Source organism: Nerophis lumbriciformis, linkage group LG22 (genome assembly GCF_033978685.3).
Source record: "Nerophis lumbriciformis linkage group LG22, RoL_Nlum_v2.1, whole genome shotgun sequence".
NCBI classification, from domain to species: domain Eukaryota; kingdom Metazoa; phylum Chordata; class Actinopteri; order Syngnathiformes; family Syngnathidae; genus Nerophis; species Nerophis lumbriciformis.
Window position 1 is genome coordinate 34,944,959 of NC_084569.2, and position 19,381 is coordinate 34,964,339.

The window sequence follows — 19,381 nt, forward strand, 5'->3', positions numbered from 1 at the left end:
CAGTTTATTTTCATGTGTGTATTTTTCATTTTGATTTTTTGGTTTTCATATAATATTTTATACTCTTACTTAAAAGAGCTGCTGCGCTAATTTTGTTGTATGTCTTGACTACAATGACAATAAAACTTTCGTACATGCACTATTTTCAGTTTTAAGTTTGTTACTTGCAGTGGTAGAATCCATGTTAATACTGCCGTGCTTTTATTTTGAAGCTGACTTTGCACTGAACAGGAAGCCACCGTGTCCATGTTTTATTGCTGTCTAACTAGACGATAGTTATGTTGTCGTTTCGTTGCTGCAAAGCGACGAAGACGTAAACAATACGACACATGTCGACATGATCTTTTCGTCCGTTCAATTTTATGTTGCCAAAAAACGATTAATGGATACGGAGCCCCTAAAGGGACATGGGGGAATTTTTTTTTGTTATGTTTTTTTGTTGTTGATTTTTTTAAGACATGTATCTCGTGCGCACGAGAAAGTTTTTATAAAGTTATAAAAAAAATGTTTTTTCAATTAATAATTCTTATTTTATTTTTTTAGACATGTATCTCGTGCGCATGAGAAACTATCTTGTGCGCATGAGATACCGTATTTTTCGGACTATAAGTCGCAGTTTTTTTCATAGTTTGGCCGGGCTCCAATGCGATTTATATATGTTTTTTTCCTTCTTTATTATGCATTTTCGGCAGGTGCGACTTATACTCAGGTGCGACTTATACTCAGAAAAATACGGTACATGTCTTAAAAAAAACCAAAAAAACAATTTTTATATATATTTTTTTAGACATGTATCTCGTGCGCACGAGAAACTATTTCGTGCGCACGAGAAAGTTTTTGTAAAGTTATAAAAAAAAAATTTTTTCAATTAATAATTTTTATTTTATTTTATTTTTTTAGACATGTATCTCGTGCGCACGAGAAACTATCTTGTGCGCACGAGATACCGGTACATGTCAAAAAAAAAAAAAAAAAAAATGTATATACCGGTATATATTTTTAGACATGTATCTCGTGCGCACGAGAAAGTTTTTATAAAGTTATAAAAAAAATTTTTTTTCAATTAATAATTTTTATTTTATTTTATTTTTTTAGACATGTTTCTCGTGCGCACGAGAAACTATTTTGTGCGCACGAGATACAGTATTTTTCGGACTATAAGTCGCAGTTTTTTTTCATAGTTTAGCCCGGCTCCAGTGCGATTTATATATGTTTTTTTCCTTCTTTATTATGCATTTTCGGCAGTTGCAACTTATACTCCGAAAAATACGGTACATGTCTTAAAAAAAAAAAAAAAAAAAAATTGGATATATTTTTTTTTAGACATGTATCTCATGCGCACGAGAAACCATTTTGTGCGCGCGAGAAAGTTTTTATAAAGTTATAAAAAAAAAAGTTTTTCAATTAATAATTTTTATTTTATTTTATTTTTTTAGACATGTATCTCGTGCGCACGAGAAAGTTTTTATAAAGTTATAAAAAAAATTTTTTTTCAATTAATAATTTTTATTTTATTTTATTTTTTTAGACATGTTTCTCGTGCGCACGAGAAACTATTTTGTGCGCACGAGATACAGTATTTTTCGGACTATAAGTCGCAGTTTTTTTTCATAGTTTAGCCCGGCTCCAGTGCGATTTATATATGTTTTTTTCCTTCTTTATTATGCATTTTCGGCAGTTGCAACTTATACTCCGAAAAATACGGTACATGTCTTAAAAAAAAAAAAAAAAAAAAATTGGATATATTTTTTTTTAGACATGTATCTCATGCGCACGAGAAACCATTTTGTGCGCGCGAGAAAGTTTTTATAAAGTTATAAAAAAAAAAGTTTTTCAATTAATAATTTTTATTTTATTTTATTTTTTTAGACATGTATCTCGTGCGCACGAGAAACTATCCTGTGCGCACAAGGTACCGTATTTTTCGGACTATAAGTCGCAGTTTTTTTTCATAATTTGGCCGGGCTCCAGTGCGATTTATATGTTTTTTTCCTTCTTTATTATGCATTTTCGGCAGGTGCGACTTATACTCCGGTGCGACTTATACTCCGAAAAATACGGAACATGTCTTAAAAAAAAATATAAATAAATAAATAATTATATTAATTCTTTTAGACATGTATCCCGTGCGCACAAGAAACTATTTCGTGCGCACCAGAAAGTTTTTATAAAGTTATAAAAAAATGTTTTTTTCAATTAATAATTTTTATTTTATTTTATTTTTTTAGACATGTATCTCGTGCGCACGAGAAACTATCCTGTGCGCACAAGATACCGTATTTTTCGGACTATAAGTCGCAGTTTTTTTCATAATTTGGCCGGGCTCCAGTGCGATTTATATGTTTTTTTCCTTCTTTATTATGCATTTTGGGCAGGTGCGACTTATACTCCGGTGCGACTTATACTCCGAAAAATACGGAACATGTCTTAAAAAAAATAAAAAAAAATAAAAAATAATTATATTTATTTTTTTAGACATGTATCCCGTGCGCACAAGAAACTATTTCGTGCGCACGAGAAAGTTTTTATAAAGTTATAAAAAAATGTTTTTTTCAATTAATAATTTTTATTTTATTTTATTTTTTTAGACATGTATCTCGTGCGCACGAGAAACTATCCTGTGCGCACAAGATACCGTATTTTTTGGACTATAAGTCGCAGTTTTTTTTTCATAATTTGGCCGGGCTCCAGTGCGATTTATATGTTTTTTTCCTTCTTTATTATGCATTTTCGGCAGGTGCGACTTATACTTCGGTGCGACTTATACTCCGAAAAATACGGAACATGTCTTAAAAAAAAAAAATAAATAAATAAATTTTATATATATTTTTTTAGACATGTATCCCGTGCGCACGAGAAACTATTTCGTGCGCACGAGAACGTTTTTATAAAGTTATAAAAAAATGTTTTTTTCAATTAATAATTTTTATTTTATTTTATTTTTTTAGACATGTATCTCGTGCGCACGAGAAACTATCTTGTGCGCACGAGATACCGTATTTTTCGGACTATAAGTCGCAGTTTCTTTCATAGTTTGGCCGGGCTCCATTGTGATTTATATATGTTTTTTTCCTTCTTTATTATGCATTTTCGGCAGGTATCGACTTATACTCCGGTGCGACTTATACTCCGGTGCGACTTATACTCCGAAAAATACGGTACATGTCTTTAAAAAAAAATACTATTGTTTTTTTAATATATTTTTTTTTAGACATGTATGTCATGCGCACGAGAAACCATTTTGTGCGCGCGAGAAAGTTTTTATAAAGTTATAAAAAAAAATTTTTTTCAATAAATAATTTTTATTTTATTTTATTTTTTTAGACATGTATCTCGTGCGCACAAGATAGTTTCTCGTGCGCACGAGATACCGTATTTTTTGGACTATAAGTCGCAGTTTTTTTTCATAGTTTGGCCGGGCTCCAGTGCGATTCATATATGTTTTTTTCCTTCTTTATTATGCATTTTCGGCAGGTGCGACTTATACTCTGGTGCGACTTATACTCCGAAAAATACGGTAAACTATTTATTTTATTTTTTTAGACATGTAAAAATACGGTATCTCGTGCTCACAAGATAGTTTCTTGTGCGCACGAGATACCGTATTTTTTGGACTATAAGTCGCAGTTTTTTTTCATAGTTTGGCCGGGCTCCAGTGCGATTTATATATGTTTTTTTTCCTTCTTTATTATGCATTTTCGGCAGGTGTGACTTATACTCCGGTGTGACTTATATTCCGAAAAATACGGTACATGTCTTAAAAAATAAAATAAAAATAATAATAATATATATATATTTTTTTTAGACATGTATCTCGTGCGCACAAGATACATGTCTAAAAAAAAAAAAAATTATAATAATAATTATTATTATTATTATTTTAGACATAAAAAAAAAAAAAATTATTATTATTATATATTTTTTTTAAATAACTTTATAAAAAGTTTCTCGTGCGCACGAGATAGTTTCTCATGCGCACAAGATACATGTCTAAAAAAAAAAATTTTTAAATTATTAAAAAAAATGTTTCCCCCATGTCCCTTTAGGGGCTCCGTAAATGGACGTCGACTTGAGCAGGCACTTTTTTAGCGATATGCAAATTGACCTATGGAGCTGGACTTGATGAGTTTGTCAACTTCACTGGTTCCCGCTTTCCAAAAGCAATACTGATGTTAACATAAACAGGGCCAATTTTTCATAAAAAATGGTCTCTTCGGGTCTCAGATTTTATATCGACAAAAGCCATCAACCATGTATGTCGACGTCCACTTCCATGGGCACTTTTTTTTTTAGTAATAAGAACATGGGGGATTAGGACAGCTGAATAAGATCAATCTTCGTCAAACTGAATGCAACAACTTTTGTCGGAAAGCCCAGCTCACAAGGGTTTAGATGGATGGCGTCACAAAGCATCAGGCCAGCCCAGAATCCTTGGCCATGTCGTAGAAGGCTCCCCTCTGAGCGATGAGACTGGATGGGGAGTCGAATTCGATCATCTCGCCTTTGTCCAAAACCAGCACCCTAAATAAGACAGAATACTGCTTTGATTCTGCAAAGCAACGGTAGTACTACACGTACACTCCCACATTTAAGAAGTACATCTAAACAATGTACCCTTGAAGTATATTACAAACCCCGTTTCCATATGAGTTGGGAAATTGTGTTAGATGTAAATATAAACGGAATACAATGATTTGCAAATCCTTTTCAACCCATATTCAGTTGAATATGCTACAAAGACAACATATTTGATGTTCAAACTGATAAACTTTTTTTTTGTTGCAAATAATCATTAACTTTAGAATTTGATGCCAGCAACACGTGACAAAGAAGTTGGGAAAGGTGGCAATAAATACTGATAAAGTTGAGGAATGCTCATCAAAGACTTATTTGGAACATCCCACAGGTGAACAGGCAAATTGGGAACAGGTGGGTGCCATGATTGGGTATAAAAGTAGATTCCATGAAATGCTCAGTCATTCACAAACAAGGATGGGGCGAGGGTCACCACATTGTCAACAAATATGTGAGCAAATTGTTGAACAGTTTAAGAAAAACCTTTCTCAACCAGCTATTGCAAGGAATTTAGGGATTTCACCATCTACGGTCCGTAATATCATCAAAGGGTTCAGAGAATCTGGAGAAATCACTGCACGTAAGCAGCTAAGCCCGTGACCTTCGATCCCTCAGGCTGTACTGCATCAACAAGCGACATCAGTGTGTAAAGGATATCACCACATGGGCTCAGGAACACTTCAGAAACCCACTGTCAGTAACTACAGTTGGTCGCTACATCTGTTATTGCAAGTTAAAACTCTCCTATGCAAGGCGAAAACTGTTTATCAACAACACCCAGAAACACCGTCGGCTTCGCCTTGGCCTGAGCTCATCTAAGATGGACTGATACAAAGTGGAAAAGTGTTCTGTGGTCTGGCGAGTCCACATTTCAAATTGTTTTTGGAAACTGTGGATGTCGTGTTCTCCGGACCAAAGAGGAAAAGAACCATCCGGATTGTTATAGGCGCAAAGTTGAAAAGCCAGCATCTGTGATGGTATGGGGGTGTATTAGTGCCCAAGACATGGGTAACATACACATCCGTGAAGGCGCCATTAATGCTGAAAGGTACATACAGGTTTTGGAGCAACATATGTTGCCATACAAACAACGTTACCATGGACGCCCCTGCTTATTTCAGCAAGACAATGCCAAGCCACGTGTTACATCAATGTGGCTTCATAGTAAAAGAGTGCGGGTACTAGACTGGCCTGCCTGTAGTCCAGACCTGTCTCCCATTGAAAATGTGTGGCGCATTATGAAGCCTAAAATAGCACAACGGAGACCCCCGGACTGTTGAACAACTTAAGCTGTACATCAAGCAAGAATGGGACAGAATTCCACCTGAGAAGCTTAAAAAATGTGTCTCCTCAGTTCCCAAACGTTTACTGAGTGTTGTTAAAAGGAAAGGCCTTGTAACACAGTGGTGAACATGCCCTTTCCCAAATACTTTGTCACGTGTTGCAGCCATGAAATTCTAAGTTAATTATTATTCGCAAAAAAATAAAAAAGTTTATGAGTTTGAACATCAAATATGTTGTCTTTGTAGTGCATTCAATTGAATATGGGTTGAAAAGGATTTGCAAATCATTGTATTCCGTTTATATTTACATCTAACACAATTTCCCAACTCATATGGAAACGGGGTTTGTACATACAGTGTTGGGTTAGTTACTGAAAACCAGTAACTAGTTACAGTTACTAGTTACTTAATTTCAAAAGTAACTCAGTTACTTACACCAAAAAGTAATGCGTTACTGTGAAAAGTAACTATTTAGTTTGGTTTTTTTTAAGGCTCCCATTAATGCCCTTTTAGCCTTCATTTCAGTACTGTTATTGCACTGGAGAATAATACAATCTGTTGATCAACTTGACATGCATTTGCATCACTGAACTATGCTAAGCAATGTGGTCTACATACAACACACAAAGACAAAGATATGTTTCAAAGGGCCAATTTATTTCGGGCCAGAACAAATTGACAAAACTATTTTAAATAGCTGCAACATAACATACATAAGTAACAAACCGCATAATAACAACAGGTCACAACATAGCTGTAAACCTGGCTTCACCCAAGGAAGGCACACATGACATGATTATATGTCATGTCACTATATACAGCACACATACTGCTATACACACGCCTAACCAGGCCTTTTTCTCTCTCAAGGAATTGTGAAATAAAATCATGTCTTCAATAGATCAACGCTGTACTGAAGCCCAGAACACTCTACGCATTTCCCCAGTTTTAGGTTAGAGATAAGGAAAGATTGGCCTGGCCCACTAGGATCCCTCTTTATGTTTGTGAACTTTATAGTCTATACATTTAGAGTGATGTGACAATCAAACACTCTAGAAGTCTAGAATGAAGGAGTATATAAGAGAATTGACAGAGTGTGTGTACCTTCAGTGCTGAATGATGAGCAGAGGCAGAGTTTGGAGTGTTTTCTTTAGCTCGCTTTCCATGTGTATGTACTCACTGTCCAGGTACGTGGAACATGTTTTCCGTGCCATTTGCTGTTTGACGCCGGTATCATGCTAATTAGCTGCCTGAAAGCGGGTGACTCCACTGTATGTCTTCTAGCCCAGTGGTTCTCGACCTTTTTTCAGTGATGTACCTCCTGTGAATTTTTTTTAATTCAAGTAACCCCTAATCAGACCAAAGCATTTTTGGTTGAAAAAAAGAGATACAGAAGTAAAATACAGCACTATGTCATCAGTTTCTGATTTTTTAAATTGTATAACAGTGCAAAATATTGCTCATTTGTAGTGGTCTTTCTTGAACTATTTGGAAAAAAAGATAGGTTTTTATTTATATTTATATAGGATTTTTGAATTGTTGCTATTTATAGAATATTTTGAAAAAAATCTCACGTACCCCTTGGCATACCTTCAAGTACCCCCAGGGGTACGCGTACCCCCATTTGAGAACCACTGTTCTAGCCCATATGCTGCAATGGCTCTATCAATGTTGTCTTGGCTAGCAGTACCTGCGTTAAAATCCTTAGGTGAAGGTGAAGTGGCATCAGAGTCGGTCTCTCTTTACTAGCTTCGTCAAAGCATGTTGCTTTTGTAGCTGTTTCAGCAGATTTGGAATTGCTGTTTTGGGCAGTAGATAGGATCTCTGATCCAAGACACAACTTACATTTCACTAAAATGTTATTTTCCATTGTGCTCGAGTCGACAAAAAAAAAGTAGTGAGAATATCTCCATGTTAAGAAACTCGGCTTTGGCTCCGCCATGATGTCTTGCTAGTAAACACAGACACCAGCCCCCCACCCACACACACAGAGCGAGCGCGTCTCTTCTGCAGCTCTCCAATAAAACACACTCGGATTTTCTGTGCAATCTACTAATAAAAGTTTCAATCAATCAATCAAAAAGACTTTGGCGAAGATGTTAAATGCGATGAGGTGGCGACTTGTCCAAGGTGTACCCCGCCTTCCGCCCGATTGTAACTGAGATAGGCTCCAGCGCCCCCCGCGACCCAAAGGGAATAAGCGGTAGAAAATGGATGGATGGATGGATAGATGTTAAATGTTCATTGATCCATTCACTTGCATTTCGAATTATTTTCAAAAATCTGAATTATTCTTTATATTTGTTGTTAAATTTTTTGGGCGTCTGTAACAGATCAATACAATTGAAATTGTTACGCATGTGAAAGCCTTTTTCATATAATTTAGTCTATAATGGACCCATGGGCATGAAAACGGAGGTACCACTGTATGTGTAATATACTATGGTAAATGGTACCTTGTGTAGTCCATGATGGTGTTCAGGCGATGAGCAATGGTAAGGACAGTGCATTCGTCAAACTGAGAGCGGATGGTTGTTTGGATCAGGTTGTCAGTCTCCATGTCCACAGCAGCTGTGGCCTCGTCTAAGACCAGAACCTTGGTCTTTCTGAGCAATGCTCTGGCCAGGCAAAGCAGTTGTCGCTGACCCACGCTAGATGGGGGGAAAACACCCAGGTTAACCGATAAAGTTGGGTGTACATGGTAGAGTGAAACCCGCTTATGTCGACAACCTGTCTGCGTGTACAAACTCATCAGTGGGGATTGTACATCTTACAACAATTTATAATTCAATTTGATTTCCAATTCTTGGGGTGACGATTCAATTCAGAATCGATTCCCAATTCAAATTGACTCTCGCATTATATAATTTGATATATAAATGATATCAAAAGCTTTTCAAAACAGGTTACAAGTTACAAAAGTTTCTCTGGGCAGCTGCCGTATGACGCATACGTAAGGGTGTAACGGTACACACAAATTTCGGTTTGGTACGTACCTCGGTTTAGAGGTCACGGTTCGGTTCATTTTCGGTACAGTAAGAAAACAACTTAATATACATTTTCTGGTTATTTATTTACCAAAATTTGTAAACAATGCTTTTAACATTGCTTTAAAATAGCTGTGTGTGTGATGGATGTGAGCCACCACTAGGCTGATCAGTGCAACAGCAGGCAGTCATGAATGCTAAGCATAACAATAACATACATATACACACAGGGTCCATTGCCAGGGTTAATGTAGTCAACATATATAAAATACATACTAAATAAGATAAGGCTCACAATTGGTTTCTTAACAAAACCTTTCTACATATAAAGTGCAACATTTCTACATATAAAGTGCAACATTAAACTGCTTCAAGTTGTTGCTCAGATTAAATAAAATGACAAAACTTTTCTTCTACATACAAAAAGTGCAACATTAAACAGTTTCAAGTCAACTCAGCCTCAGATTAACTTTTCTTTTTACCCCCCAGACTTTAACGCTGGTGACTTTCACTCAATTTTCATGTTTTTTGCCAGAAAAATCAGTTTATCCACATTGTCTGCAGAAAGAGCAGACCTGCTAGCAGTTAAAATGTCTCCAGCTGTGGAAAATACCCTTTCACTGGGCACGGAGGTAGCAGGTATGGCGAGGTAGTGCCTGGCTAACTTGGCAGTAAGAGGATATATGGGCTCATTGTTCTTCCACCATAGAAGTGGCTCAAAATCTAGTTTTTAATGCAATATGGTCTTAAATCTGCTGCTATAAAAACATTTGTTATTGCTTTAGCCCTGCCTGACTCGCCGAGGAGAGGCTGCTTGAATGCGGTGGGAGCTGTGTTTGTTCATCTTTCTCTTCGTTGAAGCGATGTTATCCATTGTTGTATCGCACCGCGAAAACGAAATGTTCCCAAACGTTAGATCTTAACGAGACAAGAGGGTCTTCCAGCTCTGGCTTTTGCATGTTGTAGTAGCCCAGTCACTGCTAGCATACCGTGTGTTGTGCCTCGGTGTGCATTGTTTACACAACGTGCGGTACGCTACTTAAAGGGGAACATTATCACCAGACCTATGTAAGCGTCAATATATACCTTGATGTTGCAGAAAAAAGACCATATATTTTTTTAACCGATTTCCGAACTCTAAATGGGTGAATTTTGGCGAATTAAACACCTTTCTATTATTCGCTCTCGGAGCGATGACGTCACAACGTGACATCACATCGGGAAGCAATCCGCCATTTTCTCAAACACCGAGTCAAATCAGCTCTGTTATTTTCCGTTTTTTCGACTGTTTTCCGTACCTTGGAGACATCATGCCTCGCCGGTTTGTTGTCGGAGGGTGTAACAACACGAACAGGGACGGATTCAAGTTGCACCAGTGGCCCAAAGATGCGAAAGTGGCAAGAAATCGGACGTTTGTTCCGCACACTTTACCGACGAAAGCTATGCTACGACAGAGATGGCAAGAATGTGTGGATATCCTGCGACACTCAAAGCAGATGCATTTCCAACGATAAAGTCAATGAAATCTGCCGCCAGACCCCCATTGAATCTGCCGGAGTGTGTGAGCAATTCAGGGACAAAGGTCCTCGCTAGCACGGCAAGCAATGGCGGCAGTTTGTTCCCGCAGACGAGCGAGCTAAACCCCCTATCGACCCTAGCTTCCCTGGCCTGCTGACATCAACTCCAAAACTGGACAGATCAGCTTTCAGGAAAAGAGCGCGGATGAGGGTATGTGTACAGAATATATCAATTGATGAAAACTGGGCTGTCTGCACTCTCAAAGTGCATGTTGTTGCCAAATGTATTTCATATGCTGTAAACCTAGTTCATAGTTGTTAGTTTCCTTTAATGCCAAACAAACACATACCAATCGTTGGTTAGAAGGCGATCGCCGAATTCGTCCTCGCTTTCTCCCGTGTCGCTGGCCGTCGTGTCGTTTTCGTCGGTTTCGCTTGCATACGGTTCAAACCGATATGGCTCAATAGCTTCAGTTTCTTCTTCAATTTCGTTTTCGCTACCTGCCTCCACACTACAACCATCCGTTTCAATACATGCGTAATCTGATGAATCGCTGAAGCCGCTGAAATCCGAGTCTGAATCCGAGCTAATGTCGCTATAGCTTGATGTTCTTTCCGCCATGTTTGTTTGTGTTGGCTTCACTATGTGACGTCACAGGAAAATGGACGGGTGTATATAACGATGGTTAAAATCAGGCACTTTGAAGCTTTTTTTTTTTTTAGGGATATTGCGTGATGGGTAAAATTTTGAAAAAAACTTCGAAAAATAAAATAAGCCACTGGGAACTGATTTTTAATGGTTTTAACCATTCTGAAATTGTGATAATGTTCCCCTTTAATATGTCCGTGTGGAAACTCGTTCGGTACACCTCCGAACCGAACCCCCTCGTACAGAAACGGTTCAATACAAATACACGTACCGTTACATGTACAAGTAGAGAATACACTTGATTGATCACAGAAAATGTTCTCAAACAAATAAAATATTTAAACAAACATTTGACACAGTAATCACTGCAAACACGAGCATGGTCCGATTGTATTCCCCAAGATGATGAAAGTGATATTTTTAGGAGCCATTTCCTTCGAGGCACTTTCATTTTCCTTGACTTTATTACCTTTATCAACCACTTCTTTCGGGACTCTATGAAAGCTCTTTCTTATCTCTCTATTTAAACGACTGGAACAGCCAAGAACAAAACAGCAATACAGCATTTTCTGCTCAAACTCTACATTCATTCTCACTTGTTTTAATGCTATGCTCATTGTGTTGGTTAAACCGTGAAAAAAGAAAAACACTGGAAAAAGTGAAATCTAAGTAAGATTAAATATCTCAAATAAGGGTGATATTTGCTTATTTTCTGTCTGATAAGATCATTCTTCTCACTAAGCAGATTTTATGTTAGAGTCTTTTACTTGTTTTAAGTGTTTTGGTCCTAAATGATCTCAGTAAGATATTACAGCTTGTTGCTGAGATTTGATGACCTATATTGAGTAAAACATGCTTGAAACTAGAATATCAACTGTTGCAAAGCTTTGTCATCAACACTCACAAGTATAAAACTACTTTTTTAAAGTAATAATTTCTTACTTCAAGCATGAAATAAATCATGATTGACACAATTGTGTTTAATAATTAAAACAGATGACAGCCAAATGGACTTTGCTGTTTTATTTTCAATGAAACAATAGAAAATACGTACTTATATAGTAGTACAGTTGGCACAGTACAGTAAACTGACAGTTAATATTTAAACATTTAACATTTCAAACAATTTTGAACAGAAATAGTTCATGCACATTCAGATCAATTCTTCAAAATTACAATTTTAAATTTTTTAGCCGGGGACCGGGCTGTATATATGCGCACTAATTGACTGAAAGAGCACGCACTTGGCGCAATGATGTCATGTTATCCATGGAAAAATGCATTTTTAAACCATATGATTTGCCTGAGCGGCTAGGAGACCCCGAAAGTAACAAGCGGTTGCCTTGTTGCCTTTCCATTAAGAACAATAAATTAGTTTTTAGTATAAGTTTGCTGGTTTCAAGAAATGTAATGCCGAGCGCATATCATTATGTCAAGATAATGGCACTAGCATTTACTTCATTTAAGAATATTTTTCAACATATTGAGCAAAAAGGTCTCTTTTTTTTCTACCAAGAAAAGTGCACTTGTTATTAGTGAGAATATAATTATTTTAAAGGTATTTTTGGGTTCATTGAAGTTAGCTAATTTTACTTGTTTTGGAAAGTCTTGACAAGCCGAATTCTCTTGTTCTATTGGCAGATAATTTTGCTTAGTTCAAATAAAATACCCCTCATTTTTGTAATTTTTTTTCTTGTTTTTGAACACTGACTTTTTGCAGTGCATGACATCATATGCAATTAGCCACCGGAAGAAAGATTTGTCTATGCAGGACAGTTTAATAGTTATTGCAGTCAAGTCGACATAAACAGGTTCCACTGTAGAAGAGTGTGGATTTTCCGTCTCATCGAACAAGCTTGTTTTAGACAAAAGGTTTTACCTGAGATTCTCTCCCCCTTCACTGCACTCATGGCTGAGTTTGTCTGGCAGGCCGGACACAAAGTTTTTCAGATGCGAGAACTCCAGCGCTTTCCATATTTCGTCATCAGAGTAGGTGTCGAACGGGTCCAAGTTCATCCTCAGAGAGCCTGAAAACAGCACTGGGTCCTGAGGAAGGAAAAGACATATATAATAAGCCTTAAATCGAATAGTGCCATCAGTACACTTCAAAAAGGATTCTGTGTGAGTCCCCTGTGCTATTTGCTCACTTCTTGTATTGCAACCAGTCGACAGAGTGATTGCCCTGCAAGCTTCACTAATCTTCCCGATCGTACAATAATTACATTATAATTCATTTGTTAGTACACTGTAAAAACTGAAATCTAAGTCAGATTAAAGGCCTACTGAAACCCACTACTACCGACCACGCAGTCTGATAGTTTATATATCAATAATGAAATCTTAACATTGCAACACATGCCAATACGGCCGGGTTAGCTTACTAAAGTGCAATTTTAAATTTCGCACCGAAATATCCTGCTGAAAACGTCTCGGTATGATGACGCCTGCGCATGACGTCACGGATTGTAGAGGACATTTTGGGACAGCATGGTGGCCAGCTATTAAGTCGTCTGTTTTCATGGCAAAATTCCACAGTATTCTGGACATCTGTGTTGGTGAATCTTTTGCAATTTGTTCAATGAACAATGGAGACAGCAAAGAAGAAAGCTGTAGGTGGGAAGCGGTGTATTGCAGCAGGTGTTGTGCCGGATAACGAACCCCCGCCGTAGAATGCACCCCCTGACTGTTGTGCCGGATAACACAGCATTACTTCTGTAACAAACAGTTCAGGGTGTCCCAAGTTACCAGAGTGTGTTAGTAAGGAGGAGTTTTGTCCCTCCAGAGGTACCGTAGGGCTGTGACATAGGGTGTATGTGGTTGTGGAAGGAGGTGTGTGATGTTGACATTAAAGAAGCGGTGGCTACCGAACCTGCTCTAATTTCTCCCGTTTATTATTTTATTAGATAAGTACACTGTATAGGCGATCCCAGAACACTCGGCTACACTGCTAATATGTAGCATCATTTGAAAAGTCCCCCGCTAGACAATGAAGAGGGCTTACTCCGCACGTCAATATCTCCGTTTGGTGCCACACGTCCATCAAAATGCCGAGGCAAATATTTCCAGATCAACACCGTATGAAAAAAATAGTGATTTTTTTTTTAGTTGTGATTTCCTTCTCTGCATGAAAGTTTAAAAGTAGCATATATTAATGCAGTATGAAGAAGAATGTTTTAATGTAGCCACATAGAATCATCACACTGCTGTGATTATATGCATCAAGTGTTCATTCAAGGCTAAGGCAAAATATCGAGATATATATCGTGTATCGCGATATGGCCTTAAAATATCGCAATATTAAAAAAAGGCCATATCGCCCAGCTCTACGCCACACTGTGAACCCACACTAAACAAGAATGACAAACACATTTCGGAAAAACATCCGCACCGTAACACAACATAAACACAACAGAACAAATACCCAGAACCCCTTGCAGCACTAACTCTTCCGGGACGCTACAATATACACCCCCCGTTACCCCCTACGCCCCCACCTCAACCTCCTCATGCTCTCTCAGGGAGAGCATGTCCCAAATTCCAAGCTGCTGTTTTGAGGCATGTTAAAAAAAAAAAATGCACTTTGTGACTTCAATAATAAATATGGCAGTGCCATGTTGGCACTTATTTCCATAACTTGAGTTGATTTATTTTGGAAAACCTTGTTACATTGTTTAATGCATCCAGCGGGGCATCACAACAAAATTAGGCATAATAATGTGTTAATTCCACGACTGTATATATCGGCATCGGTAATTAAGAGTTGGATAATATCGGAATATCGGATATCGGCAAAAAAGCCATTATCGGACATCTCTACTCATCACAATTAAAAACTTGCTGCGGGACAAAGTAGGCTTCCTCAGTCTCTTCAAAACGAGCACAAACAAAAGGGCTGCCAGCGAGACCCAAAATGAATCAATGAAGTGTTCGTACACAGAGACATTCGTACACAAAAAGACATATTTAGGGCGATCTAAAGGTTTGTACACTACATTAATATAATGTCCCGCTTTTGGCCAAGGAGAGATACTGCTGCACTTTCACTTTATTAACTAGCACTAGCAACACAGTGAACACATTTAACCGCAGCTGCCGTCAGTCACATCTCATGCTACTTTCCACGCAGCAGATGCTTTGTGTCACGGTCATATGTGACTTGGTTAGAAAGGAGTACCATATTTTTTGGACTATAAGTCGCAGTTTTTTTCATAGCTTGGCCGGGCTCCAGTGCAACTTATATATGTTTTTTTCCTTTTTTATTATGCATTTTCGGCAGGTGCGACTTATACTCCGGTACGACTTCTACTCCGAAAAATACAGTACATTGAAAACTATTTGTTTGAAATCAGACTCCATGTTTGTGTTTTTTCCCCCCACTGTTTAGCACTGACCTGTGGTATAATGGTGATTCTGGAGCGCAGCTCATGAAGGCCCAGTTCAGAAATGTTCACCCCGTCAATGAAAATTTGTCCCTCAGCTGCCTCGATCATCCTGAAAAGCCCCAACGTTAGGGACGACTTTCCCGCTCCAGTGCGTCCCACAATTCCCACCTTAGAGGAAGATTTAGAAAAGATTTTAGTCGACATGATGATGATTATGTGGGGAAATACAACTAACAATGCAATTACAAAACAAATAACAATACTACTCCATCAGATGAACTGAGTTTTAATTGTCGTGCACCGTCTGCACAACAGTAGTGTTCAACAGTAAATTAAAAAATGTGAAATATATGGAGTATATCTTTCAATAATTATACAACACGTATGCATTTTTGCCTGTGTTCAGACTTTTGGGTCACCTTATTTTGTAATGAATTAGAATTATTAATTTACCGTATTTTTCGGACTATAAGTCGCAGTTTTTTCCATAGTTTGGCCGGGGGTGCGACTTATACTCAGGAGCGACTTGTGTGTGAAATGATTAACACATTACCGTAAAATATCAAATAATATTACTTAGCTCATTCACGTAAGAGACTAGACGTATAAGATTTCATGGGATTTAGCGATTAGGAGTGACAGATTGTTTGGTAAACGTATAGCATGTTCTATATGTTATAGTTATTTGAATGACTCTTACCATAATATGTTACGTTAACATACCAGTTGGTTATTTATGCCTCATATAACGTACACTTATTCAGCCTGTTGTTCACTATTCTTTATTTATTTTAAATTGCCTTTCAAATGTCTATTCTTGGTGTTGGCTTTTATCAAATACATTTCCCCCAAAAATGCGACTTATACTCCAGTGCGACTTATATATGTTTTTTTCCTTCTTTATTATGCATTTTCGGCCGGTGCGACTTATACTCCGGAGTGACTTATACTCGGAAAAATACGGTATATCCTTCATTAATTATACAACACATATGCATTTTTGCATGTGTTCAGACTTTTGGGTCACTTTATATAATACTTTGTAATTAATTATAATTAATAATAATTATTAAATAAATTACTTTATTATATTCACCTGCCAATAGCAATCTTTTTTCTTTTTTTTTATATATATATTTTGCAAGAAAATTAGCTTGTATCTTCCAATGAGTATACACACTGCAAAAACTGAAATCTAAGTAAGATGAAATATCTCAAATAAGGGTGATATTTGCTTATTTTCTGTCTGATAACATCATTCTTCTCACTAAGCAGATTTTATGTTAGAGTGTTTTACTTGTTTTAAGGGTTTTGGTCCTAAATGATCTCAGTAAGATATTACAGCTTGTTGCTGAGATTTGATGACCTATATTGAGTAAAACATGCTTGAAACTAGAATATCAACTGTTGCAAAGCTGTGTCATCAACACTCACAAGTATAAAACTACTTTTTTAAAGTAATCATTTCTTACTTCAAGCATGAAAAAAAAAATCATGATGCCGAGCGCACATCATTATGTCAAGATAATGGCACTAGCATTTACTTCAATTAAGAATATTTTTCAACATATTGAGCAAAAAGGTCTCTTTTTTTTCTACCAAGAAAAGTGCACTTGTTATTAGTGAGAATATACTTATTTTAAGGTATTTTTGGGTTCATTGGGGTTAGCTAATTTTACTTGTTTTGGAAAGTCTTGACAAGCCCAATTTTCTTGTTCTATTGGCAGATAATATTGCTTAGTTCAAATAAAATACCCCAATTTTTTTTTTTTTCTTCTTGTTTTTGAACACTGACTTTTTGCAGTGCGCTGTAAGTACAACTGGGGATTTGCAAGCACAATGGCACACCTTCTCTCCGCCCTTGATGCTGGCAGTGATGTTGCGGATGGCCAGGTCCAGATCGTGGCGGTATCGCAGGCCAAAGCCTTTAAAGGTGATGCATCCTTCAGTGGGCCAGCCGGGATCAAGGCTGGATGGCTCGTGCCTCCACTCAGCCTGGTAATGATGGTAAAAATGCATACTTAAAAACTACAAAAGCACTCTGAAAGCGCAGACCTCCACCAGGCCCTATGTCCCAGTCATAAAGAATCTTTAAAAAAAAGTATTGAAACCAGACACGGAAAATGGAATCCATTGTTTCTTATTCTATTTCTGACATTTCCTGAAAGTTTAATGAAAATCCGCTTGTTTGTTCTGTAGCGGAACAAAAACAAACCAGATTGAACACTCTTGTGAGTCATCCAGTGTAATTTTCTCTGTGGGTGGAGGCGGGGCGAGAGCCGCGATCATACAAACATTAAAAAGTTCAGCCTTGTAACATAAACGTAAGGCAACGTAGTAAAAATTATCCGGATCACTCTCAAAATCTAATCACCTGTTCCTTATCCTATTGCTTTTTTGTGCAATTTCAATCTAAAACAGAATGAACTCAAACTAAATACATTTACAATATGCTGTTAGTCCCCAAGAAAAGAAGACATTACATTACTGGAGATGACCATAAAGGCCTACTGAAACCCACTACTACCGACCACGCAGTCTGATAGTTTATATATCAATGATGAAATCTTAACATTGCAACACATGCCAATACGGCCGGGTTAGCTTACTAAAGTGCAATTTTTAATTTCGCGCGAAATATCCTGCTGAAAACGTCTGGGTATGACGACGCCGGCGCGTGACGTCACGGATTGTAGAGGACATTTTGGGACAGCATGGTGGCCAGTTATTAAGTCGTCTGTTTTCATCGCAAAATTCCACAGTATTGTGGACATCTGTGTTGGTGAATCTTTTGCAATTTGTTCAATGAACAATGGAGACAGCAAAGAAGAAAGCTGTAGGTGGGAAGCGGTGTATTGCGGCCGACTTCAGCAACACAAACACAGCCGGTGTTTCATTGTTTACATTCCCGAAAGATGACAGTCAAGCTTTACCATTGGCCTGTGGAGAACTGGGACAACAGAGACTCTTACCAGGAGGACTTTGAGTTGGATGCGCAGACGCGGTACCGTGAGTACGCATGCAGCTGCGGCTTCCAAACATTTGATCGCTTGCCCGTACGTGCGTGTCGCTATGTGCATGTCACGTACGTAACGTTGGGGAAATATATGTGCTGTATGAACTTTGGGGAGGTGAACGGTACTTTGGGCTGTGGGATTGAGTGTGTTGTGCAGGTGTTTGAGTTGTATTGGCGGGTTATATGGACGGGAGGGGGGAGGTGTTTGTTATGCGGGATTAATTTGTGGCATATTAAATATAAGCCTGGTTGTGTTGTGGCTAATAGAGTATATATATGTCTTGTGTTTATTTATTGTTTTAGTCATTCTCAGCTGAATATCATGTCCCACCCGCCCCTCACAGCATCTTCCCTATCTGAATCGCTCCCACTGCCCTCTAGTCCTTCACTCTCACTTTCCTCATCCACAAATCTTTCATCCTCGCTCAAATTAATGGGGAAATCGTCGCTTTCTCGGTCCGAATCGCTCTCGCTGCTGGTGGCCATGATTGTAAACAATGTGCGGATGTGAGGAGCTCCACAACCTGTGACGTCACGCTACTCGTCTGCTACTTCCGGTACAGGCAAGGCTTTTTTATCAGCGACCAAAAGTTGCGAACTTTATCGTCGATGTTCTCTACTAAATCCTTTCAGCAAAAATATGGCAATATCGCGAAATGATCAAGTATGACACATAGAATGGACCTGCTATCCCCGTTTAAATAAGAAAATCGCATTTCAGTAGGCCTTTAAGGTATAATATTGAACCTCCTGGTGTAATTCCAGTTTTATGTAGCTTAGTAAATCTTTAAAGGGTATATCATAATTTTCTGGCTTTGTAATTTATCATTGGTCATTGAGCTATTATCTCCTTTTATCAGTTCTTTAACACAGTGTTTTTCTCACTGCACACTAGTGTGCCGTGAGATACAGTCTAGTGTGCCGTGGGAGATTATGTAATTTCACCTATTTGGGGTAAAAATATTCTTTGCA

The 19,381-nt window shown here is 37.9% G+C and overlaps 1 protein-coding gene across 2 annotated transcripts in view; it reads right to left on the reverse strand.

The window, feature by feature from the left end:
• Positions 1-19,381, reverse strand: part of abcc1 (ATP binding cassette subfamily C member 1 (ABCC1 blood group)) — a 108,833-nt gene that overhangs the window by 1,405 nt on the left and 88,047 nt on the right. The window contains exons 27-31 of one of the 2 annotated variants that reach the window (XM_061973761.1): positions 17,242-17,388; positions 15,403-15,561; positions 12,891-13,057; positions 8,315-8,509; positions 4,383-4,521 (exon numbers count right to left, since the gene is read on the reverse strand). In XM_061973761.1, coding sequence (XP_061829745.1) covers positions 4,413-4,521; positions 8,315-8,509; positions 12,891-13,057; positions 15,403-15,561; positions 17,242-17,388 — 777 coding nt within the window. In that variant the 3' untranslated portion in view covers positions 4,383-4,412. Of the gene's footprint in view, positions 1-4,003; positions 4,522-8,314; positions 8,510-12,890; positions 13,058-15,402; positions 15,562-17,241; positions 17,389-19,381 lie in introns of those variants that run through there. The other variant, XM_061973760.1, reaches the window with a different exon arrangement.